Genomic DNA, 16,105 nt, shown 5'->3' with positions numbered 1-16,105 from the left:
TTACCATTTGAAAAGGCAAAACTATATTTTTTTACTTAATAGAAAGAACCAGACAAAGGGACAAGGAGTTTAAGGTAAGGTTTTTGAGTGGTGTGCCTGGGGAATCGTTTCATCAAAAAAGTGGCGTGGCTCAAAAGCTGAAAACCCCTGGATCAAGAACGTATATATCCGCAGCCACAAGGGGGCGGCACATGCAGTCGTGGTTATGTGATATGTTGAACTGCATCAGAAGAAACCTGGACTTGCGTTTCCATCAGGGACGTCAAAGTTCCAACACATTTGTGGACCAAAGACGTATGGTGTCTTCTGGTTGAGGTTGGTATAATCAGAGGAAGAAGTGACATCTGATGCATCGGGCTGCTAAAGCGTGGTATACGTTAGGTCTACCAGACCAGGTCGTAGACTCCAAACATCCTTTGTGCCCGTCAAAGAAACGAACGTTTTATATAATATCCTCTATTTCAATGATTAATAAATAAGACTGCTTACGAATATATATCTGCCTTTTCTCTTTTTCTAGGTATCGAATCCCGACCGAATGTAGTAGGTAGATATCATCTACTTGTATCGTCAAGACTAAATTAAACAACCCATTGATTATGTAAATCACGACCCATCTGACTCCTCTGAGTAAGATTTCAAAGACTTATATAAATGAGGGTTGTTTTTTCTAATTACAGCCTTGCAGTTTGATCCGATTTGTCATTATAACGGTGTTTCCTCTTTTCAGTGCGTCTCGAAGCTGACGACAGAACTGCACTGACCACCACAACATTGCAAAGAGGGGCCAAATAAAGCATTTAAAGATATCACTGAACTTCGTGTGATGTTATTATTATTTTTTTTAAGATGCGTGTTTAATAACGATTTAATAATGGACGTATCTGCTGTAACATGTTCAAATGAACTTGTGAATGAATGGGGCTTTTTCGTCGCGTGATACATGCGCGCGGACCCCGGAAGTGTTTGTGGTGGGCGGCGCCGCGGTGCTGTGCCACGTTGATGGAGACCACTGTGGACGTGGATCAGTCTGCGGCGGCGACCGGCTTTTGCAGTCAGCCCACATCAAGCTTCACTGCAGCTCACGTTTATGTGATTTAAAGTTTGTGCTCGTTAAAGTCGGGAGCGCAGAAGAAGAGGTAAGCTACTTTTTGCACGTAAGATGAGCGGCTTGTTGTCAACTTCTGCAATGTTGGACTGTTAGTTCTGATCTCGGCGCGTCAACGGACTGCACTGTGCGTTTGGAGGACAAAGTGCAGAAGACACTTAGGGCTGGACACTTGACTTGTTGTGGGCTCCTCGTGCCAGTGCCTCAGGGGTCTTGACTGGACCACCTGCTCCTGTTCTTGGCTAATCAGCTGTTAGCTTACGCAGCTGGCACACGCTGTACTTTTAGTTTGACTGTGTTTCGCAGGACGTTTTCCCATCTCAGCGCGTCCTTTCCGGGTGTAATAACTATTGCACAAGGTAATGGTTTAGTTTTAGGGGTTCAATAGAGAATATGCACCGTTATGGGTGCATAACGGTGCATATTCCCCCCCCCCTCATTGTAGGACCTTGAATCCTTTACACTGGGTCCCTCAATAATTAACTAATGAGCTATAACATACAATTTCTAACCCTGCTTGAGGAGGAGGAAGCACGCCACATACTTAAAAACTATCCACTGGTGGCTATTCCAATGTGTGTTGTTGACAATAAGGAGTGACCAGTTGTAGAAGTACAAAGTGGTCCAAGAAATTATCAGTGAACGACTGGAGGGAACTACTATTGTAAAAGTAACTTGGGACGTTTTATATTTTCAATACAAAGATGAAACATTAAATAATCCACAAAATCTGGTATTGTCACACAGATGTTCCAATCATTTATATGGTCAACATGAAGCTTTTGTCACTTGTCATACTCTCTGCAAACTGTTGAGAAAGGATATCAAACCTTTGTTGAATATTGTTGGCTAAGGTGATTGTTTTGTTGTTGCAGCTGCAGGCTGTCACATGTAACCTACTGCGGGGCTTTGGCACCTGAACTTCTTTTCTTTCTTTTTTTTAAAGATGAAACTCAAAGAAATCAACCGGACAGCCATGATGTGCTGGAGTCCTGCCCAGCATCACCCCATCTATTTAGCCACAGGTATGAGCATGAAGTGGGGTATAATCCATATTAATGATCATGACATAAATGAAAGTGCATCCATGTATTTGCTTAAAATATATACTTAAGGACACATTTTCAACTTAAATGTTACAATCCATTATGATGCGCTTGGAACTACTTGTCCTTTCTAGGCACCTCGGCACAGCAGCTGGATGCCTCCTTCAGCACCACTGCATCCTTGGAACTGTTTGAGTTAAACTTGGCTGACCCGTCTTTAGATGTTAAACCTTGTGGCACTCTCTCATCCAAACACCGGTATCAAGAATTGCAAATTTTCCTTTGGTTTGTATGCTATAATCAAGGGTACTCATTATATACTTTGGTTCAGATATCACACACTTGTTTGGAGTCCATTTGGCATTGACGGGCAAGGTCTGGCCTCCGGGGTTCTTATTGCTGGAGGTGATAATGGAAACGTCATCCTTTATGACCCTGTAAAGATTCTATCTGGTGACAGCGACGTGATCATTGCAGAGAGTGACATCCACACAGGGCCAGTGAGAGCTCTTGACATTAATCCATTTCAGGTATGTCAACAATTAAGCATGTGGATTTAATGTACCGGTAGTCACTTACTGTATACTGGGTCATTTGTACTCTGACAGACAAATCTTGTTGCATCTGGTGGAAATGAATCTGAGATTTATATATGGGATATTAATAACTTTGGATCTCCAATGACACCTGGACCCAAGACACAGGTAGATGACATTATTTATTCTGTATATACATATATGTACAATAACTATTTTAAACATGCCTTTGTAAATTAAGTGTATCAAAGCTTGTAGTTAACACATATTTTATTCTATAGCCTCTAGAGGACATCAGTTGCGTGGCATGGAACAGACAAGTCCAACACATCCTGGCCTCAACTAGCACAAGTGGACGAACGTCTGTGTGGGATCTACGCAAGAATGACCTCATCATTAAAGTCTGCGACCACAGCAACAGAGTAGGGTCAAACTAATATTTAGTTATTTTTGACCCTTATGTTTTTCTGTTATTAAATTATCTTTTGTTTCTTCTTATCATTAGATGCATTGTTCTGGGATAGCCTGGAATCCAGAAGTTGCTACACAGTTAGTTATGGCCTCTGAGGATGACCGAATGCCTGTGATTCAAATGTGGGATCTGCGTTTTGCTTCCTCTCCCCTCAAGATTTTAGAAAATCACACACGGTAAAAGAAATCAGCAGTCAAATTAAAACTGAGTTATTGTTTGTATACCACAAACAAAACATTGTGCATCTCTTTGTAGTGGTGTCTTGGCCATTGCATGGAGCTCTGTGGATCCAGAGCTGCTTCTCAGCTGTGGGAAGGACAGTAGGATCCTTTGTTGGAATCCAAACACTGCAGAGGTAAATGTTTTATCATGGTTGAATGTTGTAATTAAATTAATAACACAATGGCATTGGAGTTAATGATACATACTGTTTTTTTTTTAATGATTTACCTTTTTCTTCAGATTTTATATGAACTGCCTACTGGCAACCAGTGGTGCTTTGACATCCAGTGGTGCACAAGAAATCCTGCCGTGTTTTCTACAGCAGGCTTTAATAGCTGTATAAATATCTGTTCCATTATGGGAGGCACCAGTCAAGCTCAAAGCCAGAGACATGTGGACCAGGTAAGGATTGTGTTTGCATACTTTGCCAGTGCCATTTTCTGAATCACACCGGTCTGCTCCACCACTAACAACACACAGAGACACAGATGTGTCTAGGTGGTGCTAAAAATTACATCAACCAAAATCTGTACTAATACTTCTAATACTGTATAGATTTTCTTTGAATACATATATATTCAATGTTAGACTGTAAAGTAATTTAAATTTCGGCCTGCATGTGTTTCAGCTAAGTAACTCATTTGGCCACATGGATCCCTTTGGAACAGGACAAACTCTACCTCCACTAGAGCTGCCTCAGAGTGGGACCCTTTCAACTACAGTTAATCCCCTGAAGAAGCCCCCTAAATGGATACAAAGACCTGTTGGAGCATCGTTTGCTGTAAACCATTTTATTTTCTTAAAAAAAGGTATAATGTTTTTCAAAACATAATCTTTCTATCATTTCACTTGTAGTTTGGAGGGAAACTGGTGTCTTTAGAGAATGGAAAACCAAATCCGCAGCAACCAAATCCCCAGCAACCCATTCCTCGTGTTGTGCATGTCAGCCAGGTTGTTACAGAAACAAACTTTTTGAAACGCTCCAATCAGCTCCAGGACACCATAGGTTCAGGCCAATTTGTCGAGTTTTGCCAAGGAAAAATCAACTTGGCTGTGAATGAATTTGAAAAGATCGTTTGGTCTTTCCTCAAGGTAATTATTCAGGATCTGTATTTGTTTAAGCCACTGGTATATTTTAGAAAATCTTTGCTTTGTAGGCTAATTTTGACAGTTCCACCCGCTCAAGTTTCCTGGAGCTTCTTGGCTACAATAAAGAAGAACTATCCCTAAAGGTTGGCTCGTCTGAAATCAAATCTCACAGTCTACTTCCTAACATTTATCATGTAATAACATTATAATATTGTGTTTTCCAGATTTCAGCTGCATTAACTGAAAAGCCTGCAGAGGTAAAAGCACTACATTTAGTAAAATAGCACTAGACAAAATTAATTGAAGTCAAAAACATAATGTTGAACTGTAAAACAGATGATTAAGAGTAACCAATTACATTAAGAATGATTACATTTTGTTTAAACTTCTTTATTTCTGTTTAAAAAAATAAATTAATTAATCAGTATTGATAAGACTGTCTTTTTTCGATAAGACTGTCTTTTTTTCAATTATAGATGGATGCCCCCCCTCTGTGTGATGCACAGCCTGTTGCAGACCTTAACATCGTCCCAGCAGCGGATAACCCTGAGGCTGTGTTTGACCTGATTGCTGCTGCAAACTTGGAGCCCTCAGCCACACTGGAGCTGGACTCTGCTCCTCCGACTGAGAGTGAAGAAACACTAGAAGTGAATGCAGAAGAAAAGAGTGCTCTGCTCATGGATCACAATTGTGAAATTGTAGACCATAAGCAGATGGCAGATGGGTTTACGGATCAGCAATGGGACGATGAAGAAATCATTTTGGAAGAGGTACAACATTCCACCAGAAAATACATTTCTGTCAGATCAAAGAACAAATGCAATGTATAATACTGCATGTTGTGTTGCAGGAAGTAAATTACATTATAGATTCTAATGAGGAAACCTCACATGATCCTTGTGCTGAAGTTCTCAAAGCTTCTAGTGAGGAACCATCACAGGCTCCTTTGGTTGAGGTTCTCCAAGCTCCCAGCGAAGAACCTTCACAAGATCCTTTCACTGAAATTGTTCAAGCTCCCAGTGAGGCACCGTCACAAAATCCTTTCACTGAAATTCTCCAGGCCCCTAGTGAGGAACCTTCACAAGATCCTTTCACTGAAGTTCTCCAAGCTCCTAGTGAGGAACCTTCACAAGATCCTTTCACTGAAATTCTTCAAGCTCCTAGTGAGGAACCTTCACAAGATCCTTTCACTGAAGTTCTCCAAGCTCCTAGTGAGGAACCTTCACAAGATCCTTTCACTGAAGTTCTCCAAGCTCCTAGTGAGGAACCTTCACAAGATCCTTTCACTGAAATTCTTCAAGCTCCTAGTGAGGAACCTTCACAGGATCCTTTCACTGAAATTCTTCAAGCTCCTAGTGAGGCACCATCACAAGATCCTTTCACTGAAATTCTCCAAGCTCCTAGTGAGGCACCATCACAAGATCCTTTCACTGAAATTCTCCAAGCTCCTAGTGAGCAATTGCGCATTGGTGAAGTTCTCAAAACACCTGAAGATAGCGCACTGCACGTTATTGCTCCGGAAGTCAACCCGAACCTCTGCAGGAGTCAAGGTATTAATTAATTGCAATTGTTACAACCACCAAAAATGGGAAAATGGACTTCAAATGGAAAAAAATTAAATATATTCAGAAAAAGTACTATGGCCAAAAATAAATAATAAAAGTGTCAACAATTTATGAATTTTAACATCAAGTAGATGGCATATATAACCTACTAAAAATGTAACCGTTTGAACATGCTTCAGAATTTCTTGGACCTTTTTTAAAAATATTTAATTAATTTGGGTGTTTTTGGGTGAATGCTGAAATATGCATTTAGCAGAAAATGATACCGTGTTTATCACGCATCTTAAAACGAGCCGGGCTTTAAACGACTTTGGCAGTGTTTTCTCAAACTGATCCGCGGGGTCGTTTAGGTGAAACTCTGGACACCTCTTCAGGTCTAGAGTTTTTTCCTCTTCCCAGAGTAATGTCTAATATAACTACTATGGCAATCTAGACCTGATTTAGACCTGAAATGTTCCTGTGATAGACCCAATTTAGATCTGGTGGTACTTGGAAAGCCAAATCTTGTCTTTGGTGGTATATGGTGTATAACATTTGAGAACCACTGGTCTAGGGAACCTTGGAGAAACCCACTAAACCTTCAACTTTACAACAGGAAGCTTGTGGACACAACTCACAGCAGTAAAATGACTGATTTTGAAATCCCAGCAGCATCATACTGAACGCATGACACACCATAATGACTTTTTTATAGTCTCCAGTGTAGCACTTCTTTTCTATGCATTTAGATGTCGATGGGCTGATCACACAAGCTTTGCTGACTGGAGATTTCGAAGGAGCAGTGGAACTTTGTCTTCTGGACAACCGTATGGCTGACGGTATTATCCTGGCAATTGCTGGAGGAGCTGAGCTCCTTGAGAAAACTCAAAAGAAGTATTTCATAAAGTCACAAAGCAAGTTAAATAAGGTAAGAGATGCAATTCTACATAATCAAATAAAAAGGGAATCTAAATTACCTATATGGCTATGTATCATACAGCTCATAAGTGCAGTGGTGATGAAGGACTTGCATGACATCTTGAGCACCTGTGAGCTACAAAATTGGAAGGAAGCACTGGCTGCTGTTATGACCTATGCTCATACTCAGGAATTTTCCTCTCTCTGTGGTATGTATTAAATGTAAGATCGTAACATTCATTGTGACCAAATTGTATTTCCCAAAATGCTATTTACATTCTATTCTATATGTAATTAGATCTCCTTGGTGGCAGATTGGAGGAAGCTAATGATCCCCAGCTGCAAGCACAAGCCTGTCTCTGTTACATCTGTGCTGGTAATTTGGAGAAACTGGTGTCTTGCTGGCTCAAGACACAAGAAGGAAATGCCCCCCACGCTCTACAGGTGTTGTGTAGTCACACTATGATGTTAACCTGGCAGAAGCCAGATATGTGTAGCACTCTTGTGTCGACTTCTACACAATCTGGACAGCTCTTGTCTTGCTGAAAAGGCAAAGCATTCATGGGAATACTTTTAAGCTAATTGGGTAAAGTGTGACAACAGTAGCGCAAGCACATTGCTGCTCTGTGATTGGTCAACAGCTCCAACCCACTGGTGGTTAGAGCCCAAACTCCTCAGTGGGAGCTGTACAAGATTATTGTGAGTTGTGAAGTAAGGAATCCCATCTTGCTGTGCAAGATAACTATGATGTAGCATACATTTCTATTATATCTCTACTTAGTGTGTTCTTACAGTGAAGCTGTTTCCCTCAGGACCTGGTGGAAAAGGTGGTTGTGATGCGACATGCAGTAGAACTGACTCAGAACTCGGGTCCTCTTGCATTTGGGGTCCTGCTAGCTAAGAAGATGAGCGAGTATGCAAACCTATTGGCCTCTCAGGGTTGCTTGGCCACAGCTATTACTTACCTACCTGATGAACCTAACCATGTATGTACATAAATTCATGTTATGCTATTTTATGGAAATCTGAATCTAATATTTGATCTGCTCTGTTCTGACAATTTGTCTTCAGCTGCTTCGTGAGCGTCTGAACTTTGCTTTAGGTCAGCAGGACACAGCATCTTTCAAAATGCCAAACGAGCGTCCTCAGCAGACTCCTATTTTGGCTCAATCCAATTATCCATACTCTGTGGTCCAGCCCACCACCACTGCTCCTTCCCAGCATCAGTACTATCAGCCCGTGAGTCACACTGATCTTCTATTTGCTTTTTACCGTACAATGATCCACATTTTATGCAGCTGTAGCTTTAGTCTATTTAGGTGCCTTTTGTCTTCTGGCTGCATAATTCATGTGACATTCAAATTTTCATACTAACTTTCCTCCAATCCTCCCACTTTGTTTCCATTGTCACCACAGTTTGAATTCAAACATTCAGTACAATTTATAAATATATCTGTTGACTTCAACTATAGTGTACAAATTTGAATTTGGTAATTGTTTGTAATTTGAACTTTGGCTTCTCTAAGGGCTCAGTTGGTGTATTGCGGTGTGTTTTTGGTTATCGTCTCTATGTGCTCAGGTCAGGGCTGCTTCCACTGTCACCTCTTGGAGTAATCAAACTCCAACAGCCTTCCCCCATGTACCTCCTACTCTTCCAGTTGGCACTGCCTCAGACCCATCAAAGGTATTAAACAGCCTACATAAAATTTCAGGAAGTAGAGCTGCAAGCTAAAAGAGAATCCCTCCACAATAATCATCAAAAGAAAATAAAAGACAATCCAAAAAAGACAAATATTAAAACTGTTACATTGAAAACAATTGTTTTAAACATGCTCTTTGATTGGTACAGATGTATCTGTATTGTCTGCTTGTCTTCAATTTCATTTTATTGATCAGATATTTAACTTCACCTCCTTTTTTAATTTTCCATTTCCATTTAGAAACAAAACACAGTATTCAGGAATTCATAATTAATATATTTTCTTTTATTGTGAAGGTGGAGCCACCAAACTCTGTATGTGAGAAGCCAACCACAGGCACAGCTGCAGTTCCTTCTGCTTCCTCTGCACCTTTCATGCACTCCCTGCAATACCAGAGTAAGTGTCAAACTGTTAAATTATTGTTTAATTTTCATACTATTAATAACATATTAATTTGAGTGAAAAAGTCAGGTAAATTTAATGCCATACTGTGGAATACTCCAGGCAAGGCATTACACATACCCTCCACCACAAAAGTTACACTGTGTACCTTTTTGTTATGTTGACATCGTAACAATATACTTATATATTGTAATATACTGTAAATATATACTTTTATATATTACAATATACTTTTATATATTACATCATACAGTAACAATATACTTTTATGTATTACAATATACAGTGACAATAAACTTGTATATTATTATTCTTATTCTTCTTATTATTCTTCTTCTTATTCTTCTTCTTCTTATTATTATTAGGCCCGAAATCGAGCGCAAAGCTCGCCCACTTCCAAACACTCACTAACGCACTCCTTCACTCACGCACGCCCTGTGCATACTAATTAGTAGTAGGAAAATGGAACATTACCGTTGTAAACGGGCGAAGCCCGTGCAAAAGTGCGCACTAAACGAGCACTTTACATTCGCGGTCGTCATCCCCATATAAAGCACTCGTTTGCCCTAAGTAGCTCACGAATATGTTCCCCATCTCTTGCATGTTCCGTGCATATAAGCATGTAATGCAAAAATTGAACATTATTACTGTATAGAGGGCCAAAAACACAAAGTGGGCGGAGCCCACTCAAAATTAACGAAAGTACCCGTCAGTGACCAGGGACCCACACCATGAGGTAGGAAAGCGCGAGCGCTTTCCGAAAATGTATAGTTTATGATATTTGAAAAATGGGAAACATTTTCCATCGGAATATTATTAGGCCCGAGCCCCAGCAGGGCGGAGGGCCTATTGCTCCCGCAACGCTGCCGAAGGCAGCGTTGCAACTGTCTGACCAAACATGCGGGCACAGCCCGCATGTTTGGTACCCCGTCGCCCCTGGCAAGTACAGTGAACTAGCCCATGCCGAAGGCATGGATCATGCATACTTACTCCTGCTATGACAGAAATCAGTCAACAATTAGTGAATGGGCGTAGCCCATTCACTAATTGTTGACAACAGCAGCGCGAAGCGCTGCATTCCTCCAAAAACCCTCCTGGCATCGTCCCGTACGCGAGAATCCATGCCGCAGGCATGGGCCATGCTTGTATCTGCTCAAATTAATGGAAGTCTATGGGGAGTGGGCGGGGCATCCCGACGGAATAGGGAGTGACAAGCGCGTAAGCGCTCGTAATGATGATTCCACCCCATGGCGGCATCGGGAAGGCTTAGAGCTTTCAAACGATGTATAATTTGTTGTTATAGTGGAAACGGCTATATTGTTTTTGCTAAAAATATTATTATTTTTATTTTTCTTGTTCTTCTGCTTTTTGATCTCTAATTTGACCCCCTGAACATGCTCAAAAACTCACCAAACTTTGCCCAAAATTCAGAATCGGCGAAAAATTTGATTTTTTTCTGGGCCATTTTTTTTTTCGTTAAAAAATGGCACGACAGCGCCACCGACAAAAGTCAAAATACATTGCGCCTATGGGAGACGCCCCGAGGTCAACTTTGGCGTAAAGCTACGAAATTCGGGACACGCATTCCTCTCGTGAGGACGAACAAAAAAAATCATTGTGGCCACGCCCCCAGACTTACCCTATGGCCGCCATCTTCCTTTGAAAATGAAAATACGCTGTGTTAGTCATTTTGTTCATGTCAAACTTTGACGAACTCCTCCTAGGGCGTTTTGCCCACCGACTTCAAAATCGGCGTACGTCCTCTGGACAAGTGGGGCATCTAAAGTTATTCAATTTTTTGAGATACCTTTAACGGTCTGTGTGCGGCGCAGCCGCAAAGTTGGACAACTTATTTTGGAATATTGCAGATCTAAAAATTGCTCCCATTTGATCAAAACCAGTCCGATTAGGACCAAATTTGAATCAGTTGTTAAACTTTCTAGTTTGGACCAGTTTAGGCTGACGAAATTGAAATGGCCGCGATAGCGCCCCCTACAGAGTGACCTTTAAATTAACATTGAAGGTCAAAAATTAGTTTTACCAAAATTGTCTAAACTTTACCCAAAATTCTATTTTGCCGTCCCGATCACAAAAGCCAATCACAAAAATGCCTAAATTTTTACGGCGTAGTCGTAGCGATGACAGAAACCTCCCATGTTATCCCTATGGGAAAACCGCAAAATCTCTCAAATTACCACATTTTTATGTTTTACACTTCAACGAACTCCTCCTAGTGCGTTTTGCCCACCAACCTCAAAATCGGTGTACGTCCTCTAGACAAGTGGGCCATCTAAAGTTATCCAAATTTTAAGGATAACTTTTACGGTCTCTGTGCGACGGAGCCGCAAACGTTTCCCAGAATTCTGACTATTTGGCCTTCAGAGTGGCCTATAAACAATAGAGTTTTTCCAAATGACATGACATTTTGCACTAAATTCTAATTTGCCATCCTGATCATACAAGTATGAGAGCCAAAGTCATATTTTGTACGGCGTAACCGTAGCGTTGACAGAAACATCCCATGTTATCCTTATGGGAAAATCGTAGAATCGCTCAAATCACCACATTTTTACACTTCACACTTTAACAAACTCCTCCTAGGGCGATTGTCCGATCAAGCTCATATTTGGGGAAAATCATCTACACAAGCGGGCCATCAAAACTTATCCATATTTTGATTCTAAGTGCTACGGTCTCTGTGTGGCGGACCCGCAAATATATGTCAGAAATGGGAAAACAGCGAAATCTCCAAAATGACCACATTTTCACGCTTCACACTTTCACCAACTCCTCCTAGGCCGATTGCCCGATCAAGCTCATATTTGGGGAAATCATCTACACAAATGGGGCATCAAAAGTTATCCATATTTTGATTTTAAGTGCTACGGTCTCTGTGCCGTGGAGCTGCAAATATACTGTCACAAATGGGAAAAACGCCAAATCCTTGAAATGTTCACATTTATGCTTCACACTTTAATGAACTCCTCTGTGGGCAATAGCTCGATCAAGCTCATATTTGGGAAAAATAATCTACACAAGCGGAGCATCAAAAGTTATCCATATTTTTATTCCAAGTGTCACGGTCTCTGTGCGCTGGAGCTGCACATTTGACCGACATTTGTGTTAATTTGCACTGGTTAAGCACAGCATTGTACATGTCCAATGTGTCGCTGTCTTAGTTCTTAGACAATTGCGTTAGCGCCATCTCTGTAAAATGCAGAGAGCAGAGTCGGAAGGCCGGCGGCCCGCGAGGGCCGTTGGATGCCGCTTGCGGCTTTAATTCTTTCTTTCTTTCTTCTCGGGACCAACCCCCCTATTTTTCACCCATTGACGAAAAGTCACAAAAATTTGCACACCTCTAAAAATCGTGCCTCTCTACATTCTGGCTATTTCCCTTTTGTAAAATAAAAAAAATTGGCGCGTCAGCGCCCCCAAATGTACCAAAAATGCATTGAGAGATAGGAAATGACCCCAAAAAAATCTGATCGTAGAATCATGAAATTTGGCGCAGAGGTAGATGGTGACAAGAGAAGTAAAAAATATTATTACGGCAACGCCGTCCACCCAACCAAATGTCGGCCATATTGGTTCAAAAATGGCTAATCAGGACTCGGGAGTTTTTCCAAACGTCGTACTTTTACGAACTCCTCCCAGGGCGTTGGCTCTAAAAAGCTGAAATTTGGTGAAAATGGTGCTGAGGAGTGGGACATCCAAAATTATTCAAATTACATTGATACCGGTCACGGTCTCTGAGCGGCGAAGCCGCAAACTGTAGCTAGAATTTCAGAAATCTCCCAAATTTAACATTTCTGCCGTTTGCGCAGATAAAGTCCGAATTGCGTCAAATTAGAATCCGTTGTTAAACTCTTTGCCCTAAACCTACTTGAAGTGAAATTAATTAATTTGGCGCCACAGCGCCCCCTACAGATTTTATATGGAGGTTAAATGTTTAGTTAAATTTGACACACAACTCAATTTTGGCATCCCCATCAAAAAAGTAAATGAGACCCATGTCATAATTGTTACGGCTTTGCTGTAGCGATGACCGAAACCTCCCATGTTATTCCAATGGGGAAATCACCAGAACATGTTTACACTTTAGACTTTCACAAACTCCTCCCAGGGCGTTAGCCCTATTAACCTGAAATTTGGTGAGACTCATCTTCAGGGATGGACCATCAAAAGTTACCCACATTTTCATTCAAAAAGTCACGGTGTCAGTGCCGCACATTTTGCCAAAAATTCAAAATAAAATTGCTTTTTGATGGTAAAACAAAGGGGAGAAGATGTGACAGCGTCACAGATTCAGCAGTAGATGTGATAAAAGGACAATTGGGGCGCGTTAGCGCCCCCTCCTCTTGCGGCGTGGCGAGGGCCGATCATTGCCGCTTGCGGCTATATTTATTATTATTACGTTTTCAGTAAAATTGCCTTGTATATTTTCTTCTCAAATCTCTGTAGCATGAAAGAACTTAGCATGCCACTTGTATATGAACTTTGCTTACTTTCTCACTAACAAAGTCTGTTTGTTCTTGATAACCTCAGCCTATGCCCAGGTTAACCAGTGCCCACAGGGAGCTGACAGGTTGACTGTATATGGGACTCATCAGTACTCATCTTCTGTGGCACCACCTCTGGCTGAAGCCTCTGCTCCTCATCCTCCAGGCTTTCACCCTCAATACTCTCAGCATGTCTCATCTCAAACTGCATATGCACCTTCACCTCACGGCAATCAATGCCCATCCCTCTCTTCTTCCTCCAATCCTCCTTTGTTTACAACAATTCCCACTTCAACACCTTGTGCTATTCCTCCACCCTCCATGGCTTCCTTCAAGCATGGTGGTCCTGGATCTCCGGGGTCTTACATGCTGCAGCCTCCACAGAGTGGACCCTCAGGTACACAGCCAACATGACTAGCTCTGAACTGACCCCTGCCTCTCAAAGAACAAAGCCGCACGATCCTAATCACTATTTGTTCCTGTCACATCTTCACAATTTGTCGGCTCAAACAAGTTTCATATAAGATAATGTGATTGTCACATTTTTTGCATCATTGTCTAAATTATAGATTGATTGAACATAATCTTCAATATGTTGAAAGTGAATTTAAACAAACATTTAGACTGTTTTGTAAAGGGCATAAAAAGCACCACTTGACATAAAATGTGTTGCTTATGTAGGACCTCAAAATGGCTGGAATGATCCTCCAACCCTGAGTCGAGGTCCAAAGAAGAAGGTAATAAAGGTTTTCTTTCAGTTCTAAAGATACTGAATGTGTTAGTAAGCTGCTTGTAAAATTACTCTGCAGGTTCCAGAAAACTACACCCCTCCTGCTCCCATCACTTTCCCCATCATGGCTCCACTGGGGGTCGATCTCCAGTCTCAGCAGATTCCCTCTGGGTCTCTCCAGGTTATGGGTCAGGTTCCACAGCCTGTACAGACCCCCTACTCAGGCATCCAGCAGCCGTTTGCCCCTCCTGCCATGAACCCCATGAACATAACAATACCCAAAAGCAGATCTGAAGGTGCACCTGGAGCACCTATTGGTGACGTTATTCAGGTAAACTGCTTACATGATGTTTCTTTTTAACTTTTTTGTAAAGATTTGTTGAATTTTATTTATTATCCATTGGCACATACTACTTGGTCTGACAAGTTACTTTATGTGTTTTGGCCTCTTCAGTCTATGCCTGCTGAGAAAGTCACAAAGAAGCCCATTCCTGACGAGCACCTTGTTTTGAAGACCACATTTGAAGGAGTTATCCAAAAATGCTTAATTGTGGCTTCAGACCCGGTAAATTGTTGATCAAAATCTGATTCTGACAGGCCTAAGCAAAATATCATTAAGGCAAGGAAAGTATAATAAAATAATTTCTAACACTGAAATGCATTTTCACTTTCCAGCAAACTAAAAGGAAACTTGACGATGCCAACAAGCGTTTGGAAACACTTTATGACAAACTAAGGGAGCAAACGGTGAGTATTTACTCTTAAATCTGACCCGTGTATTGGAAGATCACTCACTATTTTCTGTTCATTGTTATTCATAGCTATCACCAGCTATTGTAGGGGGCCTTCATAACATCGCTAGAACTATTGAGTCACGATCCTACACCGACGGCCTCAATATCCACACACACATTGTAAGCAGCAGCAACTTTAGTGAAATTTCAGGTTTTATGCCTGTGCTCAAAGTAGTGTTAACACAAGCCAACAAACTGGGAGTATGAGCAGCAGACTTGCTCAGCTGACCCGAAACACAAACTGTTGTTTTAAAGAAGTGTTATTTTGAAGTACGAGTATGAAATGAGGGATTTTTTTTGTAATTCAACCAAACTTGATCAAGTTGTACATGAAACTAGTCTATATTGTTTAACCTCACTTTTATCACAGTCCAAAGTAAATCTAGTTTGTTCAATGTATTGTTTTTAGTCTTCTGAAGATAATTCTCTGTTGAGCTATCATGTCAAATGAATTTAGTTTTGAGTGGAACAAGCAGAAAATAGGATTTTTTGTAAGTAATCATTGAAAATTAAGTTGGTTATGAATGCTTTAACTGTTTTTACTTAACAAATGACATGGTAAAGACTATTGGTTTGTATCTATATTGTTCAGAACAAAATACTGTTTTTATGTTTTGTTTTATAATAAGCTCAGATCTGTGCACATTTGACAGTGCTATTACATTTTAAGATTCTTAAATGCATGTTTTTAAACTTAAAATGATACTCTATAATTATAAGCACTATTTTAATTCAAATGAGGGCTACTGTTTATCATTGTATGTTCTTGGTACACATTTTACTACAATGTAATAAAATGTATTTATTTAAAATATTTTGTAGAAGTTATTGAATTCCTTTACTATGGATGAAATGGTGTATATTTTGCAATCACTGTGGTTTGTGCAAATAGTTTGATTTGTTTCAAAATGCCTTTATTTTGTTGTATAATGAATCTCCCAAGCTGCACCAATATTTACACATTCACCAGCATTTCTTTAGTTGGGCGTTTACCTTGTGTAATTTACATCCACTGACAGCGACATTTCATCCCTACTCTAGAATG

At 40.7% G+C, this 16,105-nt stretch overlaps 1 protein-coding gene across 2 annotated transcripts; it reads left to right on the top strand.

Moving 5' to 3' along the window:
• The first annotated feature begins 1,044 nt into the window (after positions 1 to 1,044).
• On the top strand, positions 1,045 to 15,376 carry sec31a (SEC31 homolog A, COPII coat complex component). 2 transcript variants are annotated; one of them, XM_072454351.1, is made up of 28 exons: positions 1,046 to 1,139; positions 2,055 to 2,133; positions 2,289 to 2,412; positions 2,486 to 2,684; positions 2,763 to 2,858; positions 2,972 to 3,112; positions 3,196 to 3,338; positions 3,418 to 3,517; positions 3,625 to 3,786; positions 4,013 to 4,165; positions 4,240 to 4,476; positions 4,542 to 4,616; positions 4,698 to 4,730; positions 4,950 to 5,243; positions 5,324 to 6,023; positions 6,767 to 6,945; positions 7,018 to 7,144; positions 7,234 to 7,379; positions 7,748 to 7,921; positions 8,007 to 8,174; positions 8,515 to 8,619; positions 8,932 to 9,031; positions 13,583 to 13,933; positions 14,218 to 14,273; positions 14,346 to 14,597; positions 14,721 to 14,831; positions 14,942 to 15,013; positions 15,088 to 15,371. In XM_072454351.1, exons 2-28 carry the CDS (start codon positions 2,055 to 2,057, stop codon positions 15,265 to 15,267), a joined length of 4,557 nt encoding a protein of 1,518 aa, XP_072310452.1. In that variant the 5' UTR covers positions 1,046 to 1,139; the 3' UTR covers positions 15,268 to 15,371. The 2 variants fall into 2 exon arrangements, with proteins under 2 accessions (XP_072310454.1, XP_072310452.1); XM_072454353.1 differs by lacking the exon at positions 8,515 to 8,619 and having other exon boundaries at positions 1,045 to 1,139; positions 15,088 to 15,376.
• The last annotated feature ends 729 nt before the right edge of the window (positions 15,377 to 16,105 follow it).

This window comes from Eucyclogobius newberryi, unplaced genomic scaffold, assembly GCF_026437365.1.
Source record: "Eucyclogobius newberryi isolate DKJ021-1_F unplaced genomic scaffold, fEucNew1.0.hap1 SCAF_2, whole genome shotgun sequence".
Classification (NCBI taxonomy): Eukaryota; Metazoa; Chordata; class Actinopteri; order Gobiiformes; family Gobiidae; genus Eucyclogobius; species Eucyclogobius newberryi.
The sequence above is the reverse complement of the archived record's forward strand: the minus strand, read 5'-3'. Positions and strand labels throughout refer to the sequence as shown.